The sequence below is a fragment of the Brassica napus genome, chromosome C3 (genome assembly GCF_020379485.1).
Source record: "Brassica napus cultivar Da-Ae chromosome C3, Da-Ae, whole genome shotgun sequence".
Taxonomy (NCBI): Eukaryota; Viridiplantae; Streptophyta; class Magnoliopsida; order Brassicales; family Brassicaceae; genus Brassica; species Brassica napus.
The window spans coordinates 5863847-5881600 of NC_063446.1; the positions used below are offsets into that span (position 1 = coordinate 5863847).

The window sequence follows — 17754 nt, forward strand, 5'->3', positions numbered from 1 at the left end:
CAAGAACGTGAGTGATCTGCTAAATGCATGAAAGCAGGTATGGAGAAAAGGGTTCTTTCATTAACACTTGGCATCGTACTAAAGTTTCATCGCTTTGTCGTCGTCTACGGATCTGTCGACCTAATGGCGATAAATCAGATAGGTTACCGTTTTTAATAGAAACGTATAGAGGAATAAAGAATCTTTATTGATGCTATGATTATATTGAGAGGATTGATATAAAGTGTTCGTCGAGAAAAGTATAGTTGAGATGAAGTTCTTTTAAAGGAATGTTAGTGTGAACGCATTAAATTCACGGTTTTGGTGAGAAACGTTCTCTGCGTGACACCTAAGCGTTTTACTAAATAAAAGCTTATGGTGAAGCCAAGCCACGTCACCACGTCACATTCTTTGTCAATAAACTTTTAAGATAAGTTTTAAAAGTGTTTCTCCTTTAATATATAGGGGATTAGGTATACACACAGCTACGTGTGGCGACGTGGGTGTTGTGATCTACACGGGGCATGTGTCCAGGGGTGATAATTTACTACTAGTTCCCAGCATATAAGAGATAAAAAGAGAGACCGAAAGAGAATATTTTGTTAGTTATTAATTAGTCTTTTACCATGTATTATTTTCAAACACCAAAAAAAGGCATCCAAAGTAGTGGTTGACAACAGTGAAGCTGAAATTCTCCTTGAAACTATACATGGTAAAAAATATTTTCTTATTATAATAATAAAAAGGATTATTTGAGGTTCCACGGAGTGTCCACCTAAATATAAAATCTTTCTTCCAAAAGAAGTCACATGACATTTTTGTTTGTAGCTCTCCAAAATGTAATATTACTGTTTTATATTAAAATTTAAATATATAAACTTAGATTTAGTTTTACAAAAAGAGTTGAATAAATAATCTTGAAAACTAAAATAATAAAATATACAATATAAAAATGGTAATATTACATTTTTTACATTTAGTTTTACAAAAGAGTTAAATAAATAAACTTGGAAATTAAAATAAGAAAATATATAATATAAGAAATGGTAATATTACATTTTCTAAATTTGGTTTACAAAAAAACTAAATAATTTTTTAACTGTCCATAATGTAATATTACCATTTTATATTAAAAAGTTAAATAAATAAACTTATATTTAGTTTTACAAAAAGTTAAATAAATAAACTTAAAAACTAAAATAAGAAAATATACAATATAAAAATGGTAATATTACATTTTTTACATTTACTTTTACAAAAAAAAAATTAATAAATAAACTTGGAAATTAAAATAAAAAATATACAATATAAGAAATGGTAATATTACATTTTTTTACAAAAAGAGTTAATTTTTTTGTAACTGTCCATAATGTAATATTACCATTTTATATTAAAATATCTAAATAAATAAACTTAGATTTAGTTTTACAAAAAAGTTAAATAAATAAACTTGAAAACTAAAATAAGAAAAGATACAATATAAAAATGGTAATATTACATTTTTTACATTTAGTTTTACAAAAAGTTAAATAAATAAACTTGGAAATTAAAATAATAAATTATACAATATAAGAAATGGTAATATTACATTTTTTATATTTAGTTTTACAAAAAAAGTTAAATAAACTTGAAAATTAAAGACTCGCCATGGAGAATTACGATCCCAAACCAGATGAATTCGTGTTGGTGTTGTGGACCTGTGGTTTCTGGTAACGAGAACAAACTCGATGTGAGTATAGTTGCAGATAGGTTGACTACGGAGAAACTTTCATTGTACGATAAAGAATTTGATTACTTGCTTTGTGATTTAAAGTACGATGCTGAAGAGTCCTTGGTTCATGGTAAAGTGGGGATTGTTAAGGATGATGATGAAGATGTAGTTGAAGTTGTGGAGTTTGCAAGGCAAGGCATGCCTGTGGTGGAGGAGATAGGGACAATGATTTTTGCAGAGGTTTTAGGGAGGACGTTGAGTGGAAGGCCTTTGCCTTCTTTTAGACGTTACTTAGGAGAATAGCTTGGCACCAAGTGAGGCAGGTCTCTTTTTCTTCCTTGATTTCAAGAACTATTCTTGGTTGATTTGTCAAGAAAATTCTAATGAATGGTAGGTTGTTATGTGGCAGATCAAACAGCTTAATGAGCCGATTGACGTTAAGATAACTGAGTGGAATATTGGCGGGCTTTTCACCAGACTTGAGGTAGGCTTCACATGTTGGCTTAGAGTTCATGCCATTTTAGTGGATTTAATAGCTTTTTTTTTTAATTTCAGGGATTGAGAGGTTTTAACAGCAGGTCAAAGTGTTAACAAACAAGACAAGATATGTACGTCATCATTTTGTCCGAACAAAACTTTGCATAAGATTTGAATCGCAATCAAATACAAAGAAAATCCATTCAGATGAATGTTTCATTGTGGTTAATAAGAAACTGTAAACGAACATCAAAACTGCTTAAATCACACAGAAACATTTCTAAACAAAACAAAGGCATATAACTTTGAAAGCTATCGAAAATTGCTAAAGTTACGACAACAAACAAACAAAAAACTCAAAAGAGCAAATTTAATGTTTAGATAGATTGGCTTTCTTTTATTGCGGATGGAGGAGAAATATAAAGAGATCATTCCTCGCGCCAAGTTTGCTCGCACTTGACGCATCTATAAAATCTCGATTCTGGCTCATCCGCTGAACGAATCTGCATTGTTTTGAAGTATGCCTTGTCGTGTCCGCATCTTGGACACGGTGCTGACAAACAAACACACAAAGAATCCAATAAATAAATGATTATAATCAAAGAAGATCGAAGATGAAAAATAAATGGGATTCATTCTGTATAACCAGCAAAACAATTGAGATAAACGCTTTCATAACTAAGTCATCAATGATGTATTTTTGACTCACTAATTCAAGTGTACTACCAATTTTTATTGATTTGCTCTTTATATCGTCAACCAATCAACGATACATTAAGAATACTAACAGAACATTAACCGAAAAGCGAAAAGAATACCTTCAGTTTCAGGTCCTTTTGGTATATCATCTTTCTTCACAACTGCGTCAATGGATTTCTTAACCAGCAATTGCTTCTTCTTTATCTCAACCTGTTCAAAAAAGCACCCAGAGAGAGATAAACGACTTTTACCACAAACAAAGGGGTGGTTTTTGATTAGTTTAAGTAAGAATTAAGAAAAACCTGTCTTTCTATGCGGGCGATGTAAGGACATGTCGAGCAGAAGAACTGTGATTGACCGTAACGCAGCAAGTTCCCACATGTTGGACAGAACTCCATCTCGATCAATCTCTGAAACAAGAAGTCTGTTTTTTAAAATCCAACAACGGCTGAGAGATAAGGACAACATTAGGTGTCTTGCCCTAGGGCCCAATAGGAAGAGGATCCAAAACATATTTATTTATTGTTAAAATAATTTTTATTTTTTTAAGTTTTTGTTTTTACATCCTATATTAAAAGAATCCCAACATGTATATAGCCTTTTTATTTTATTTTGTTACTAATTTTGTCTTCCTACCTTATTTTTCTAAGGGTTGTTTAAAAAAAAAGAACCCTTCATTTCTTTTTTCTAAATTTTAAAAACAACCTTATGATGCATTGTAGATTTAGGATAATCATAAGATATTTATCTTTTAATTATATTAGTAATTTTATAATTATCTTAGTTAGTTATTATCTTTAAAAAATTTTAATTAGTTAATTATTTGGTTTGCATATAAAATTATTTGGTACCTGAAATTCAAAAAAATTAAGTTCAGTAATCAAAACCCCAATCAATTGATGCCACAAAAAAAAAAACCAATCAATTTCGAGAACAATCATTAATCAGAACGTATAAACATCAAACAGATCCAACCAAGAAACTAATCTCCGATCCAAGGATAACAACGCAGATGATCACATAATAACTCTAAAATCGAATTCCACAATCGACGAACTCTAACTACGAATCAAATTCAAAGAACAGCGAACAACTCGCTATCGAACGGAACAATAAATCGAAGAATAGATCACAAAACTCACCTTGATCGTAACTTGCGGTTTGGGAGAGAATTGATAATCGAATTTCGAAACCTAATTTGTGGAGGAGTTGAGGTCGCAAGTAGGGATGTTAAAACGGGCTTACCCGCCCATTTACGTCTAAGTCCGTTTACGTCCAAGCCCGTTTAATAAATGTCCATTTAAAGCCTGTTTAAATCAGACCCGTTTAGAGCCCGTTTATGTGAAACCCATTTAACACTAAACCCGTTTCAAGCTCGTTTACTTAAAAAAAAATGAACATGACCTATTTGTATCATATCATTTCTCTTTGATGAAACCTGTTAAATACCTGTCAAATAAAATATGAATCCAGAACCTTACATTGTTTTGCTTCAAATAAAAATTCAAAGTTTATAAATCACAAGTCACAACATAATTAAAAAATAAAGTTTACGCTTCACACTAAGTGTCCATAAGTTACTCTTTTCCTTCTTGAACTACCAGGATCTGATGTAAACTGATGTAAAACAGGTGCATATGATAAAGCATATGTTCGTGAAACCTGTTCACAAATCATATTTCTTCAGCTAAGCTATGATAAAGCAATGAAACTTGAGAGGGAAGATGTGATCAGATGTAACATCAAATACAAGAAGAGCTACTTAAATCCTATTGAATAATTCAACACCATAATCACAGCTACAATCAGAGAACCGTAGGTTCTAAGTTAGAACTTCTAACAAACCAAACTAATACATTAAGCGTAGAATGTTAATCTATCAGAACAAGCAAACCTTCTCAACCCAATGAAGCCACACAAAAGTACAAAACCCATAGCCCTAAGTCCCTAACTCTATGTAAAGACAAAGCAATGATCCATTTTTAAACAAACCCACAAATTAATTGAAAAAACACTTACGAAATTAGTTTGAAACGAACCTTGATACAAGGAAGACACGAGGTGGAGAGAGTGAAGAAGAAGAAGTAGAAGACACAAGATGAAAGGAGGCAAGGAGACTTCCTAATTCAGTGCTCCGTCTTCACCCAAAGTCAACGTCGGGTTTTCTTTGACCGATGAGCCTCTGTTTGCTTCCCAGACTCACCGGAGAGTTGACTCTTGAGCTCTGTTTCCGATTCTGAGAGCGAGTGTGTAAGCGTTTGGGGTTGTGTTGTAGAAACAGAGACGAAAGTTGTCGTTGAATGGTTGGAAGCCACGTACGTCGGGGTTGTATTCGATGGGAGGCAAGTCACAAGTCACAGAGAAGGAGAAGAACGACGACAAACAGAGATTAGGGATGTTAACACCAGAAACGACGTAGTTTGGAGCAGGGAGAAAAAACTACATGGGCTGAATGGGCTGTCTAGTTATTTTTAATAAAACCCATTTATTAAATGGACATAGGCGGACAAACCCGACGAAGCCCGTTTAATATTGTTAAGTAAACGGGTTTTATATGGACACAAAAATTAAACGGGCTTGGACGTAAATGTTTAGGACAAGCCCATTTTAACATCCTGGGTCGCAAGAGTTCGATTTACAGATGGATGAGAGAGGTAAGGCGGTCAAGAAATAACCAATACAATGTAGACACGTGTATTGTTTTGTCATATCAGCAATTTCTGTTTGGATTCAAGAGAATAAGATGGGCCGATCATTATCCATCAAATCAAACAAGGATCACGTAAAGACACACCCACAAAGAACAAGAACAGTCTTGATCCACAACAGCAAAAATTATATGTAGCAGAACAATAATATTTGATTGTAAATTTTCATGCAAACTAGTCTCTCATACTCACACACTCTGCAAACTTGGAAAAATATTGAATCAAAGGAAAACAAAAATCCAACTATACAAGAAAAGTTTCAGTGGAATTTAAAAAAGTTACGGGAGGAGAGAAAATTTTTTTCTATAGTATTAAAATAACCAAACCAAAAGAAAAGACAAAATCACTATTAACATTTTAATATTAAAAAAGGTAATAATCCATTAAGAGATCGGAATTAAAACTTCATGATGATAAGGATAAACTTACTATTCACACCGAGTTTGTAAGATAAGCCTTTGTTGTTGGTGGATCTGATTAAATCAAGATTCTCCTTGAACACCGAGAAACGGTGCTTTATCTCCTCCGCATGCTGATACTTTTTCCCATACCTTCAATCACCAAAACGAACTATACCAAAACGAATTATCAGTTTGTTTATCAAAGAGATGAACTAAAACTCGTCGGCTAATACATTGGTTGTAGAGAATGGGACTTACTTGTGAGTGAAGCGAGCGAAGGAGAGAACGTGATTGGATTGCCCTAAGATCTGGACAAAGGATTCCTCTACCTTCTGGAGATCGTCAGGGATAGGAGTGGAGTCATGGGATCCCATGAGAATCACAAGAACCACCAATAATAGCATTGCGCTCACAGACATGCTTCTCTCGTACTCTCGTTCTTGCTTCTTTTTTTTTTTTTTTTTTTTTTTTTTTTCTGTTTCTGCTTCAGTGTTTAGCTGGAGCCACTGTGAGAAGTGTCTTAATGTGCGATGACCTTTATATACCCAAAAAGTTTGTAATAATTTTGGTATAAAGTTATTTTGTATCTTTTATTTTGAACGCTTTTTTATTAAAAAAATAGGAAGTTATTTTGTATTGTATTATTATTTACTAAGATTAAATAAATTAATAATATAATTTTTTAAAAATATTTAATTTACTTTTAACTAAAAGTAGTATTAACTTATCTAAACAGATTGAAACCCAAGGATAATGGGAAGAAAGTTTTACGTTTTATTTACATAGTTTAGCATTTGTATTTGTTTTTGTTTATCTTCCGTTGCTGTAAAACATATTTAGCTGAATAGTTGATGTAATTTATTCAGCTATTAAAATTTTATGGGCATTTAGTGTGTCTCTTTGGAATGATGATTTGTATTTCTTCTTTTCAATTATTAATTGAAGGTATTTATTTTAACGTTTCAATATATATACTATTAAAACAGAAATTATGACTTAATTCATGTGTAATTTTTTTTTAATTTGGACCACCCATAGAAAGTTGTTTAAATTTTTTTTTTTAATAAATATCTAAGCTAGTTGAATATTTCCTAACAAACAAATCAAATAGATACTCCTATATTTTCTCTCAAATTGTATATGAAAAAAGTCTTTTCAAATCCTTTTTACAATATAAATATATTTCATTTTTCATTAAAATAAAGCATTTAAATATTTAATCAATTTCGTATTTGTTTAAAATAAATGTATATTTCATTTTTCACTTTAACAAAAAATTTAATTTTTTAGTTAATTTCCTGTTATTTGAAAATTAATATATATTTCATTTTAACTAAAACAAACTTTTAAAATATCTAATTAATTTTTATAATTATAAATCTCATGTACTATATTTTACTAAATTTACGATACTAACTTAATATAATAAATTTCAATTAAATTTTTGATCCTTAATCAATAAGATTTTTCAATTTAGAATTTTATATCACATGATTTAATATATGCTATCACTGAAAATTCAAAACATATAAATTAAGTTATTGTATGTGAACTATAAAATTGTTGTGTTTTAAAATGTTATATTAAACAATTTGTAATATGTTAAATATTATAGTTAACTAGATAAAATAAATAATTAGATGTATAAAAATGGAAATAATCACCCATCAAGATCTAGTGTATATTTTAATTTCGTAGTATTGGTGGTGTTAGGGGTGGGCGTTCGGGTATCCATTCGGGTTTGGTTTGGATCTAATCGGGTTTCGGGTTTTCGGGTTTAAAGATTTCAGCCCCATTCGGGTATTTCTAAATTTTGGTTCGGGTTCGGTTCGGATCTTTGCGGATTGGTTCGGGTTCAGATAACCCATTTAAATTATTTTTAAAATTTTAATATTCATTATATGCTTAAAATTTCTCAAAATCAATAAGTCAAAATAATATATTACATATAAATTTGTATAATATATGTCAAAATACTAAAATTAACATATAAATTGGTTTGATTTAAATATTTGGATTGAAAATCAATAGATGTTTCAAGCATTTTGGTGTTTTGAATATATTTTAGCTATTTAAGACATTTACTTTTGACTATTTATGTATATTTTTAAGTATTTTAGACAACTTTAAAGTATCTTATATATTTTGGATGTTTTTAATACATGTTTAATCTAAAAATAAGTAATATATTTAGGTATATAAATCTATTTCGGTTACATTCGGGTACCCGAGATACTTCGGTTCGTGGGAAACCCGGTTATGCTAGACGTGATGGCCGTGGGAAACCCGGTTATGCAGAAAATGTTGAGTAAGAGACGAGTCGCTCTTGGGTTGCTAGTACGAGATCCCCAAGAATCCGATCCAACCCGTCAACAGCCGAGCAACCCCACCGACTACTTCGAGGATATGTAGTTTTTTTATATTTCTATTTGTATTATGAATTTAAATATTATTGTATGAATTTTAAATGCTTTTTTTAAAAATATGTTTTTCATTTTCATATTTTGTTTTAAAATTTAAATTATTTTAAATTCTGAATATTAAATAAATTAAAAATAAATTTAATATATATATTAATAATAAGAATCGATGTAAACTCCATGTAAATTTTAACGAATGATTAACGTCGAAAGATTTACGAGGGTTTTACATCGAAAGGTTTACGTGTTCTTTACAACGAAAGTATTTACGTCTGCTTTACATCGAAAGGGTTACGTGGATTTTACCACGAAATGTTACGTCTCATTTACGACGAAACCTTGCCCTGTGCTTTACGAGGAATTATTTTCGTCGTAAACATAACAAGTCGTTTACGACGAAATCTCCGTTACGACGGACGTTTTACAACGAAACGTATTTCGAGGTTAATTCGTCGTCGTAAACGGGTTTTACGACGAATTTACGACGAATATTGCCCTCGTAAAAAATATGTTTTCTTGTAGTGTTGCGTTTATGTAGAGGTGGATAAAATGGGTGGTCTTTATCAAAAGAAAATCACCAGTGGCTTTCTCGTATTTAATATTCAAAAATTAAATAATATTAACTTTAAATATCATGAAAATTATATTAAATATTTGTAAACAATAATTGTTTAGTATAAATAAACTTAGTCTGAAAAAATAACAAATGATGATAATAAGCCGTTGCTTAGCCCGCTAATCTTATATTATATCCTCATACATAACAAAACAAATAAAAGGGAGATTGTGGTTTTGATGTCTTGACCATATGCATAAAATGAGATAATGATGGATTGATTGAATTTATAACCAAAAAAAAAGAACTCACGTATACGCATGAGATGTAAAGCGAGTTTGATAATTTATTTTACACTTAATTATATGCGTGAGCATTTTAACATGGACCCAAAAACCCGAACCGGAATCGATCCGAAATAACAGGTTCGGGTACAGGTACAAGTATGTATAAATTAACCTGTTGGATATTTTATTCATGGATCCGTCGGTACATGTTCGTATCCGGGTAAGACCCGATACCCGAACGGGTATTAATGGAACCGAGAAAAAAACACAAATATGCGTGCTTCAAGTTACAGCGAGTTACTTAATGTTTTGTCTCAGACCTCGGTATCTCTTCCGGTCGTTTCCACTCCCCCAAACAGCCTTCAATCTTGAAGAAAACCAAAAACACTTATCAATGAAACTGGAAACCCTAAATCATACTCATCTAATTTCTTCTTTTTCACTTTCTGAGACTTACACGTAATCTAAACCCTACTTTCTTAATTATGTGGTAATCTCGACTTTTTATTTTTGATTATGGTTTGATTTCGTTTTTGATAGATTTATTATTCACTTGGTTTAGTTTTGATTGCTTAATAATGATTTTCTTGATTCACGTAATGGTGGATGTTAAAAGTTTCACTTGACTTGCTGTCTTGCTGTCTTACTTGAAACATATGTCTTTACTTGCTGGCTTGCTCGATGATTCACTTGATGACTAAGTTGCCATTGCTTGATTCTTTTGATTATTGACTTTTGTTTTGTTGTTTTGTGACTTGACTTTTGTTGATTGTTCAACTTGATTTTGAATCATATAATTCTTTGCGACTTGAATATTGTTTTGTTGCTTTGCGACTTGCGATGATACTCTTTATCAAAGTTTAAGCAAATAGATCATATGTTGGAATATTGTTAAAAACATATAAGTTTGATATGAAATTATGGGTATTTGGTTTTCAATGCTTGGTAAACAGGTTTGCATGGGTAAGGATTTCGGGTTTCAGGCTAAATTTTATCCGAACTACTGAAAGGTTAAATTTTATCCGAACTACTGAAAAATACCTGAAATTCATGGGACAAAACCCAAAAGAATCTGAAAAACCTGTACCCGAACCGGAACCAGATGTGACCCGAAAATAACAGGTTATTTACAGGTTTTTAATTTTCAGACTCGAACCGACCGGGACCCGGTCAGAACCGACCCGAACCGAAAAACTCTCAAGTATCTATTGGGTATAAATTTTTCAGACCCGAAAGATCCGGATCCGAAAGGAACCGGCCCGAACCTGACCCGAAGATCCGAACGTCCAAGCCTACTTGATTATTTGGATGTGTATTGAAGTTTTTAATGTTATACATAAAATTGACTTTGCACTTAATTGCCACATGATTCACGTTACCAGCATAATTGCACGTGACGAGCTGACATAAAACGAAATATTCATTTCCCCGCAGAAACAACCTACACGAATTTTCTGTCATGATTTTTTTTTTTTTTTTAAAATGGCAATTAATGAACAACGTTGAATCGTTGATGTTAGTCAAAGCCATAACTTTGTAAGCTATTACGATCAAGAAAGAAGATATTTCGGTCAAAGTAATATGTTGTTCGATTAAACACGCATGCATATATTATCAAGTATTTTATATATATATATATATTATTATTATTATTATTATCAAGTTTTGTCATATATAGTTTTTGATTTAGAAAAAATAAGTTATTGCTTTATTCGGTACATATAAAGAGACCATAAGTTTTTTTTTGAAAATTAAAGAGACCATAAGTTACAACAAACATAAACACTCCAAGGTGCACGCTTTCAAGAAATCCAATAAATATGCGAATGCATCATGCATTTATATGCTGATCACCATTCACCACAGAATGGGGTACGCTGCATATGCCGCAACACCTGAATTTCAACAACGAATCAACACAAAGTGAGCATCTGAGAATCTCTCTCTCTCTCGCCCTTTTATTTTATTGGCTATATCCAAAATAATGTATATGTATACGATTATATATCTTAAATTCCACGATAAATGACTTACCACACATGTTCTTCCCCATCTCCACCTTGATGTAACCTTTCTCACCCCAATCCGTTCCCCATGAGTTCTGTATAAGCCAATATGGGACACCATCTTCAATTCCATAACCAACCACCAACATGAAATGGTTCAAGTCCTGACCGCCACATTTAAAAGACGAATTAAACACTAACTATATGATAAGTTAATGATTCTACTTGCAACGAAGTGTAATAAAGTCTCACCTTTGTAGTATCTCCACACTCATCACTAGAGTAGACTCCTTCCTCGTAAAAAGCGAATGAGTTTGTAACGTGAAATCCTACGGTAACTGGCCCAATGGATCCGACCCATTGCTTCAGTTTATTTTCATCAATCTGTTGTTTATCCAATCATCATTAACAGGTTACCTGAAAGTATATTTTATAGGCGGGTGAAAACCAAAATACGTAAAAGACGCTTACCGAAACGCCTACGCCATAGCTCTTGATTAATTTACCGACCACTAAAGGCTCATATCTGCATTTTCCCTGTGTACCTCCGTAAGGGTAAAATGATCGATAGTTGAGTTTGCGCTCTACGTTGTACTGAAAGGCGTTGGCAGCAGCGCCACCATCGCAGCCTTTGTTATTTGTAGAACAGTCCAGAAGCTGTTGCTCAGACAGGGAAATTCCGATTCCATATTTCTTACGGTAAGCAGCCTCAACAGCTCCAACTGAGCTGCGGTACCAAAATCGGCCAATATATGACAAACAAGCTTGACTTTTAAACTTACAGATGCTACAATTTTAATTTATTTTTTACATCAAGAGTTCCTACTAAAATTTAAGGAGATAAATATTTTAATCACTAGTTTACCTGATTGCCCAGCCAGCTTCACATTGTCCCTGATCTCTGACCGGGCTAACAATACCAGTTTTTGTCCAGTCTTTCTGCGGTTACACAATTTAAAGATCAAAAAAATCAAACCAAATATGAAAACGGCTAAACATGTTTTCTCAAAAATGAAAAACAGGACGGATGGTTCATTACAGCACTAGGAGTTGTGGTTGTGTCTGTGAGATTGTGTCTGCCCTTGAAAATGCCGAAGCGAGAACAATCAAACTTGTTCCTTAGAAACTCTTGGTTGGTCAAATCAGCAAATTCTGTTTGGATTCAAGAGACAATAAGACAGGGCCAATCCTTATCCATCAAACCAAACAAGGATCACGTAAAGACACACCCACAAAGAACAACAACAATCTTGATTCATAACAGCAAAATCTTTATATATATAGTAGACTTTTTCCCTTCTTCCGACAAGTGGCAGGGGGGTTTGCTGCCACGTGTCATCTTTTTGTCTTTTTATATTTTAGATCCTTCTTCTTTTAGATTATTGCAATTTGGTTCACTATTTTCTAATTATACATTATCTAATCCTTCTCACACTAACCATCATCATTTGAATTTTGTTAATATATTTTAATCTATTTTATTGTTCAAAAAATTGCAAAACGAATAAAGAAATAAGTAAAAAATATAAATGTACTTTAAATATTTAATTTATTCGCAGCTAAAAATAACATAAACTTTCGTTATTTTATTATTTTTTACTATTTTCTATTATTTCATTTACAACTATCTATTTATCTTAATATTAACCAAACTAAAGCAGAACACATAATTTAAACATAAAACCACCATAATCCCAGAGAAAAAAAAAACCAAAGAAACACTAACTCAATAAAGGTCCAGAGCTCAAAGGCGATCAAGAACGAAAACTAACTTACCCCACTTTATCATAGAGTATCTTGGCCAGAACAATCAAAATTAGGTAAAATGTAGAAATATAATCTTCAGATAAAGCAATCCCTCGAACACAAATGAGCGTGATCAAGGACCAATGCAAAGAACCAAGAAAGCGGATTAGAGTAAGAATAATCAACAGAAGGCCAAAATCACCACGAAGCAGGAAGAGACATACATAACAAACGATAAGCACAACCACCAGCTAAGAGGTAAGAAGCATCTCACAAACTAAACAAGCACAAACAAGACGCCTATGCCGGGGAAGAACCACAAAATTCTGGATAGATGGGACCAAAGCTCCAAGAGTCTAATATCACACATTTATACTAAGGGAAGAAGAGAACAACATGAGTGAGGGAGAAATGAAGCCAACCCCCGAGAAACATGAGTCCAGACTTGAGACCAGAAACAATCTTCCAAATCTACAGAGCATACTCGGAGGAGAACACTATCCAAACCTAGAGTGGCAAACATGGCGAAAGAGAGAGAGAGTCACAGAGACGCAAGCAGGGTTGAAAGCTGCAACGAGATGAAAGAACATAGCTGGAAGGGTAGACAAAACGAAATCATCAAATCGTGGAGCCGTCCTCGAGCTATAGAAGTCAGATCACCAAAAACCATATCTTGAAAACCAAGACGAGAGGGGAGTAACAATGGTAAGCCAACGACGAGGAAAACAACTTCAAAGACGACTAAACTCTGACCCAACCCAAAGAGATGCAGTTCCTAACATCAGCTAAAATCTAAGGAAGAAGAGGAGCATCCAATATTGCATGGAGTAGCCTAAAATGATGCGAGAAACAACCGCACAACTGGGAACTCCTAAACCCGATCTACAATAAATACCAGAAATCTCAAGGTGAAGAAGGCGATAAAGAACAAGAGCATGAGGTGAGTCTTTTTTGGTGATGATGAGAAACACCGCATACCAGAAACGTAAAGAAAATACATAGATGTTGAAGGCTCAATGTAAAAATATGGGAAAAAAACGAAAACATCTTGAAAGTTATAATGTTCAAAAATATAAAAAAAATTAAAAGAAAATTTTGACGCTGAAACCGTAAATCTTAGAATCAACAAATGCATAAATGCAAAGTTATTGAAATTCAATATATTTTTATATTAGAGGCTCACTTCACTGCTAACAAATACTATACAGACAAAACATATTCTTAAAAAAACAAAGACAAAATATATTAACATATCACTATTACTACTACATAACACAATAAAAACACCAAATAACATTCTTAACAAATAAAAGTGATCACATAATTACATTATCCAAAAAATCATACTTTTAACAACAATAAAACAATATTCCGCGCGAAGCGCGGACACCCCCCTAGTTAAATTATAAAGTAGCGGAACAATGATATTTGATGGTAAATTTTCACGCAAACTAGTCTCTCGCACTCGCAAACTTGGATATAAATATTGAATCAAAGGGAAGCAAAAATCCAACTAAAATCACAAGAGAAGTTTCAGTAGAATAATAAAAAAAGTATCAAGGCTATTTTATTTTAAATAACCAAACGAAAAGAAAAGACAAAGTACTATTAACATTTAATACTAAACAAACTAACAAATTAATATAATCAAAACTTTAAATGTAAAAATAATAGCAATGGGTTATATACAGCTATAATACTATATTTAATTAATCAATTGATTTTTACTTAGTTAGTCTGAAAGGTTTACCACCAATAATTTATTTAGGATCTGACTCGTTTCTCTGCTACCATCCACAAACGCAGCTTTTGCGGTTGGTAGCGGTTGACAGAGTTTCAAAATAATCATACAAACCGCTATAAATCGCTTCAAACCGCTCCGAACCTCTTAAAATCAAAGCTGGTTCTAGCTAGCGGTTGCGGGAGGATAATTTTTTTTTTCAAAAACCATATAAATACAAAAATAAAAATATTCAATAAAAATTTTAAATTGGAATTATAAAAATACTAAAATATATCTATTATATTTTAATTAATATTATAAAATTTTAAAATAAAAATATTTTCTATATTTTTTTAAAATTTAAAACTATAACTTTCTAAATATGATTTTCATATTTATTATAATATTATGATTTTTGATATTTTTATAATTATATAAAATGAAAATATTGTTAATTTATTATTTAACCGCTATTGTATTTAGTAGTTAACCAGTCATAAGTATCCCGCAAATGCACCAATTTCTAACCGCAAAATCAGTCATATAAATCTCTTAAAACTGCTAGAAACCGCAACCACCCGCATCCGCAAAGTCATGCCCTTAGTATGAACTTGATATTCGTTTAATTTGGTTTACATGATATAACTAAAATCAAACCAGATTATTAATGTTGGTTGGTTTAGACTGATTTGGTTCAGTTTTATCAAATTGTACATTTTATTTTATTTTTAATATTTTAATACATTTATATAACTTATATTAAACATATTACCATGAATCTTCAAGGAACCGCACCCATCAATTTATTTGGCATTTTTGGCTCATAGACCTCTTTCAAAACCTCACCCATAATAATCCATCAAGAGACCGGAATTACAACTTCATGATAAGAATGATAAACTTACTATTGACACCGAGTTTGAAAGGTAAGCCTTTCTTGTTGGTGGATCCGATTAAATCAAGATTCTTCTGGAACACCGAAAAACGATGCTTTATCTCCTCCTTGTTTTGATACTTTTTCCCATACCTTTTCATCACGAAAAGAACGAATCAGTTTGTTTATCATAGAGACGTACTCAAAGTCAACGGTGAATGCACCAGTGGTAAAAAATGGCGGACTTACTTGTTAGTGAAGCGAGCGAAGGAGATAACGTTGTTGGATTGGCCTAAGATCTTGACAAATAAGTCCTCTACCTTCTGTAGAGCATCAGAGATCGAAGTGGACTCATGGGATCCAATGAGAAGTACCAGAACCACCAATGCTAGGACTGCTCTCACAGACATGTTTCTCTTGTACGCACGTTCTTGTTTAATTTTTCTGCTTCAGTGTTTAAGCTAAAGCGATCGTGAGAAGTGATCTTAATATGATATAACCTTTTTATACCCAAAAAGTTTGTAATAACTTTTGGTATAAACTTAAATTTGTAATTTATTCTTATTTATTAGCATAGTAAGAAAATAATTTATTCTTATTTATTCGTTAAGTCAACGAACCCATGCAACCACGTTGTATAAGGAACCGAGAGGGGAACCAAATCAGACCGAATATCTCTATTAAACATGGTTCATAATTAAGACTGGACGTTTTTAATAAGTGTATTATATAAAATAAAACATGAGGATCATAAAATTAAACGTGATCAATTGTTTTATATGTTTCCGAAGTCTTTTTTTTTTTTGGAACGCAATGTTTTCGAAGTCTATAATACTAAATTACAACTAAATCATTGAAAAGAAGTTATTGGGAATCTTCCTAAGGTTTCTCATGGGCCATGCTCTCATTCCTGCTTGAAATGCTCGAACCATGTGTAAGTGATTAGCTTTCGATATCCTAATCTCTTATTCCAACGTATTCCTCACTCTCCAGCTCATTCCGTATTCCGTGAGATTTAATTATATTCACAATCACTTTCAACTGTAGTGAGCCTTGTTTTTTTGCAGCTACTGTTCCTTTTTTCTCACTCTTATTGCACCAAGAATGCAAATAATTTCAAACCTATACTATTAATCATTTAGTTAATATTTCAACAACCATAACTTAGTCAGCTGTACTTTCTTTTTGAACTTAATTTCATATTACAATGTAAAAGAAAGAAAAATAATACAAGCCCAATAGTCAGCTGTATTTGTAAAAAAAAATTGATTAGTAAATCTGCAATAGAAAATGTAGTTGATTTGTACAATGGCTAAACCACCGGTAGTGGCCGAGTAGTAACGACCGTCCTGCAAAATCCATCATTCAAGGGGACGCGGGTACGAATGTCCGCCATATCGAATGTTACAGCGTGGCCACGGAATGCTTTACGCCACTTAAAGGTATTAGAGCAGACTTGTTCCGGGCCTGGGGTGATTACGGGCCTTCGGGCCTCGAACATCCTGGTTAAAAAAAAAATGATTTGTACAATGGCAAAAGGTTTTTTGATAAGTACGACTACTAAAGGGTGGATGAGGTCAGACAGCTGTATGTATTACAAATTGACTTTACGAAGATGTTTCATTCTAAAAAATTATATTGATCAGTTCTTAAAAAAAAAAATATTGACAGGTGTAAGTAACATGCATGCATATATTATAAAGTTTCACTTTTTTCGGTAGAAATAACAGACCATATGGGGACAGTCTTAAATGGGGACTTACTAGAAATGGATGCTATTCTTCTCAGAGTGACTATAGATTCTTGGATACCATGCGCGTTCTCAATGGTTTGCAACAAGGTCTTCCTCCGGTGGAGAAACAAGTGTGGAAAAAAATATGGAAAATTAGAGTTCCTAATAAAATTAAGCACTTCTTATGGAGAGCTTTATCTGGTGCCCTTACAGTGAAGGAAAGGCTTAGATCCCGAGGTATTCAGTTAGACACGACATGTTCTGTTTGTTCTAATGCGGCTGAAACTGTTTGTCATGCCTTATTTACGTGTCTTCGGGCTCAAGAGGTATGGGTCAAGTCTAATATAAGACTACCTACTGGAGGTTTTTCCAGAAACTCTGTTTTCTTGAACCTGCATCATCTGGCCATCTCGAATGGTGGTTCTCGGAACACTG

At 32.6% G+C, this 17754-nt stretch overlaps 2 protein-coding genes and 1 long non-coding RNA gene across 3 annotated transcripts; all 3 read right to left on the reverse strand.

The window, feature by feature from the left end:
- Nucleotides 1-2354: 2354 nt before the first annotated feature.
- Nucleotides 2355-4159, reverse strand: LOC106386893 (DNA-directed RNA polymerase III subunit RPC10). Its single transcript, XM_013826714.3, has 4 exons — nucleotides 4009-4159; nucleotides 3169-3276; nucleotides 2986-3076; nucleotides 2355-2720 (listed from the first exon to the last, which is right to left on the reverse strand). Exons 2-4 carry the CDS (start codon nucleotides 3262-3264, stop codon nucleotides 2596-2598), a joined length of 312 nt encoding a protein of 103 aa, XP_013682168.1. The 5' UTR covers nucleotides 3265-3276; nucleotides 4009-4159; the 3' UTR covers nucleotides 2355-2595.
- A 146-nt stretch (nucleotides 4160-4305) lies between these two features.
- On the reverse strand, nucleotides 4306-6567 carry LOC106386894. Its single transcript, XR_007321159.1, has 3 exons — nucleotides 6234-6567; nucleotides 4906-6144; nucleotides 4306-4528 (listed from the first exon to the last, which is right to left on the reverse strand). It is a non-coding gene; the product is annotated as an uncharacterized LOC106386894 (long non-coding RNA).
- Nucleotides 6568-10925: 4358 nt separating this feature from the next.
- Nucleotides 10926-16277, reverse strand: LOC106385145 (thiol protease aleurain-like). The gene is made up of 8 exons (XM_013825099.3): nucleotides 15837-16277; nucleotides 15619-15740; nucleotides 12284-12396; nucleotides 12110-12183; nucleotides 11716-11971; nucleotides 11497-11628; nucleotides 11273-11408; nucleotides 10926-11133 (listed from the first exon to the last, which is right to left on the reverse strand). Exons 1-8 carry the CDS (start codon nucleotides 15995-15997, stop codon nucleotides 11096-11098), a joined length of 1032 nt encoding a protein of 343 aa, XP_013680553.1. The 5' UTR covers nucleotides 15998-16277; the 3' UTR covers nucleotides 10926-11095.
- Between the last annotated feature and the right edge of the window lie 1477 nt (nucleotides 16278-17754).

What these genes read in the sequence shown, in the direction of transcription:
- LOC106385145 (XM_013825099.3), bottom strand. Translation starts at nt 15,997, where the DNA reads ATGTCTGTGAGAGCAGTCCTAGCATTGGTGGTTCTGGTACTTCTCATT. An exon ending in TTCGCTCGCTTCACTAACAA is followed by an intron (nt 15,741 to 15,836) that starts GTAAGTCCGCCA and finishes CGTGATGAAAAG; the next exon opens with GTATGGGAAAAAGTATCAAA. An exon ending in AGTGTGGAGATACTACAAAG is followed by an intron (nt 11,409 to 11,496) that starts GTGAGACTTTAT and finishes TGTGGCGGTCAG; the next exon opens with GACTTGAACCATTTCATGTT.
- LOC106386893 (XM_013826714.3), bottom strand. Translation starts at nt 3,264, where the DNA reads ATGGAGTTCTGTCCAACATGTGGGAACTTGCTGCGTTACGGTCAATCA. An exon ending in TCGCCCGCATAGAAAGACAG is followed by an intron (nt 3,077 to 3,168) that starts GTTTTTCTTAAT and finishes TTTTTTGAACAG; the next exon opens with GTTGAGATAAAGAAGAAGCA. An exon ending in AAAAGGACCTGAAACTGAAG is followed by an intron (nt 2,721 to 2,985) that starts GTATTCTTTTCG and finishes TTTGTTTGTCAG; the next exon opens with CACCGTGTCCAAGATGCGGA.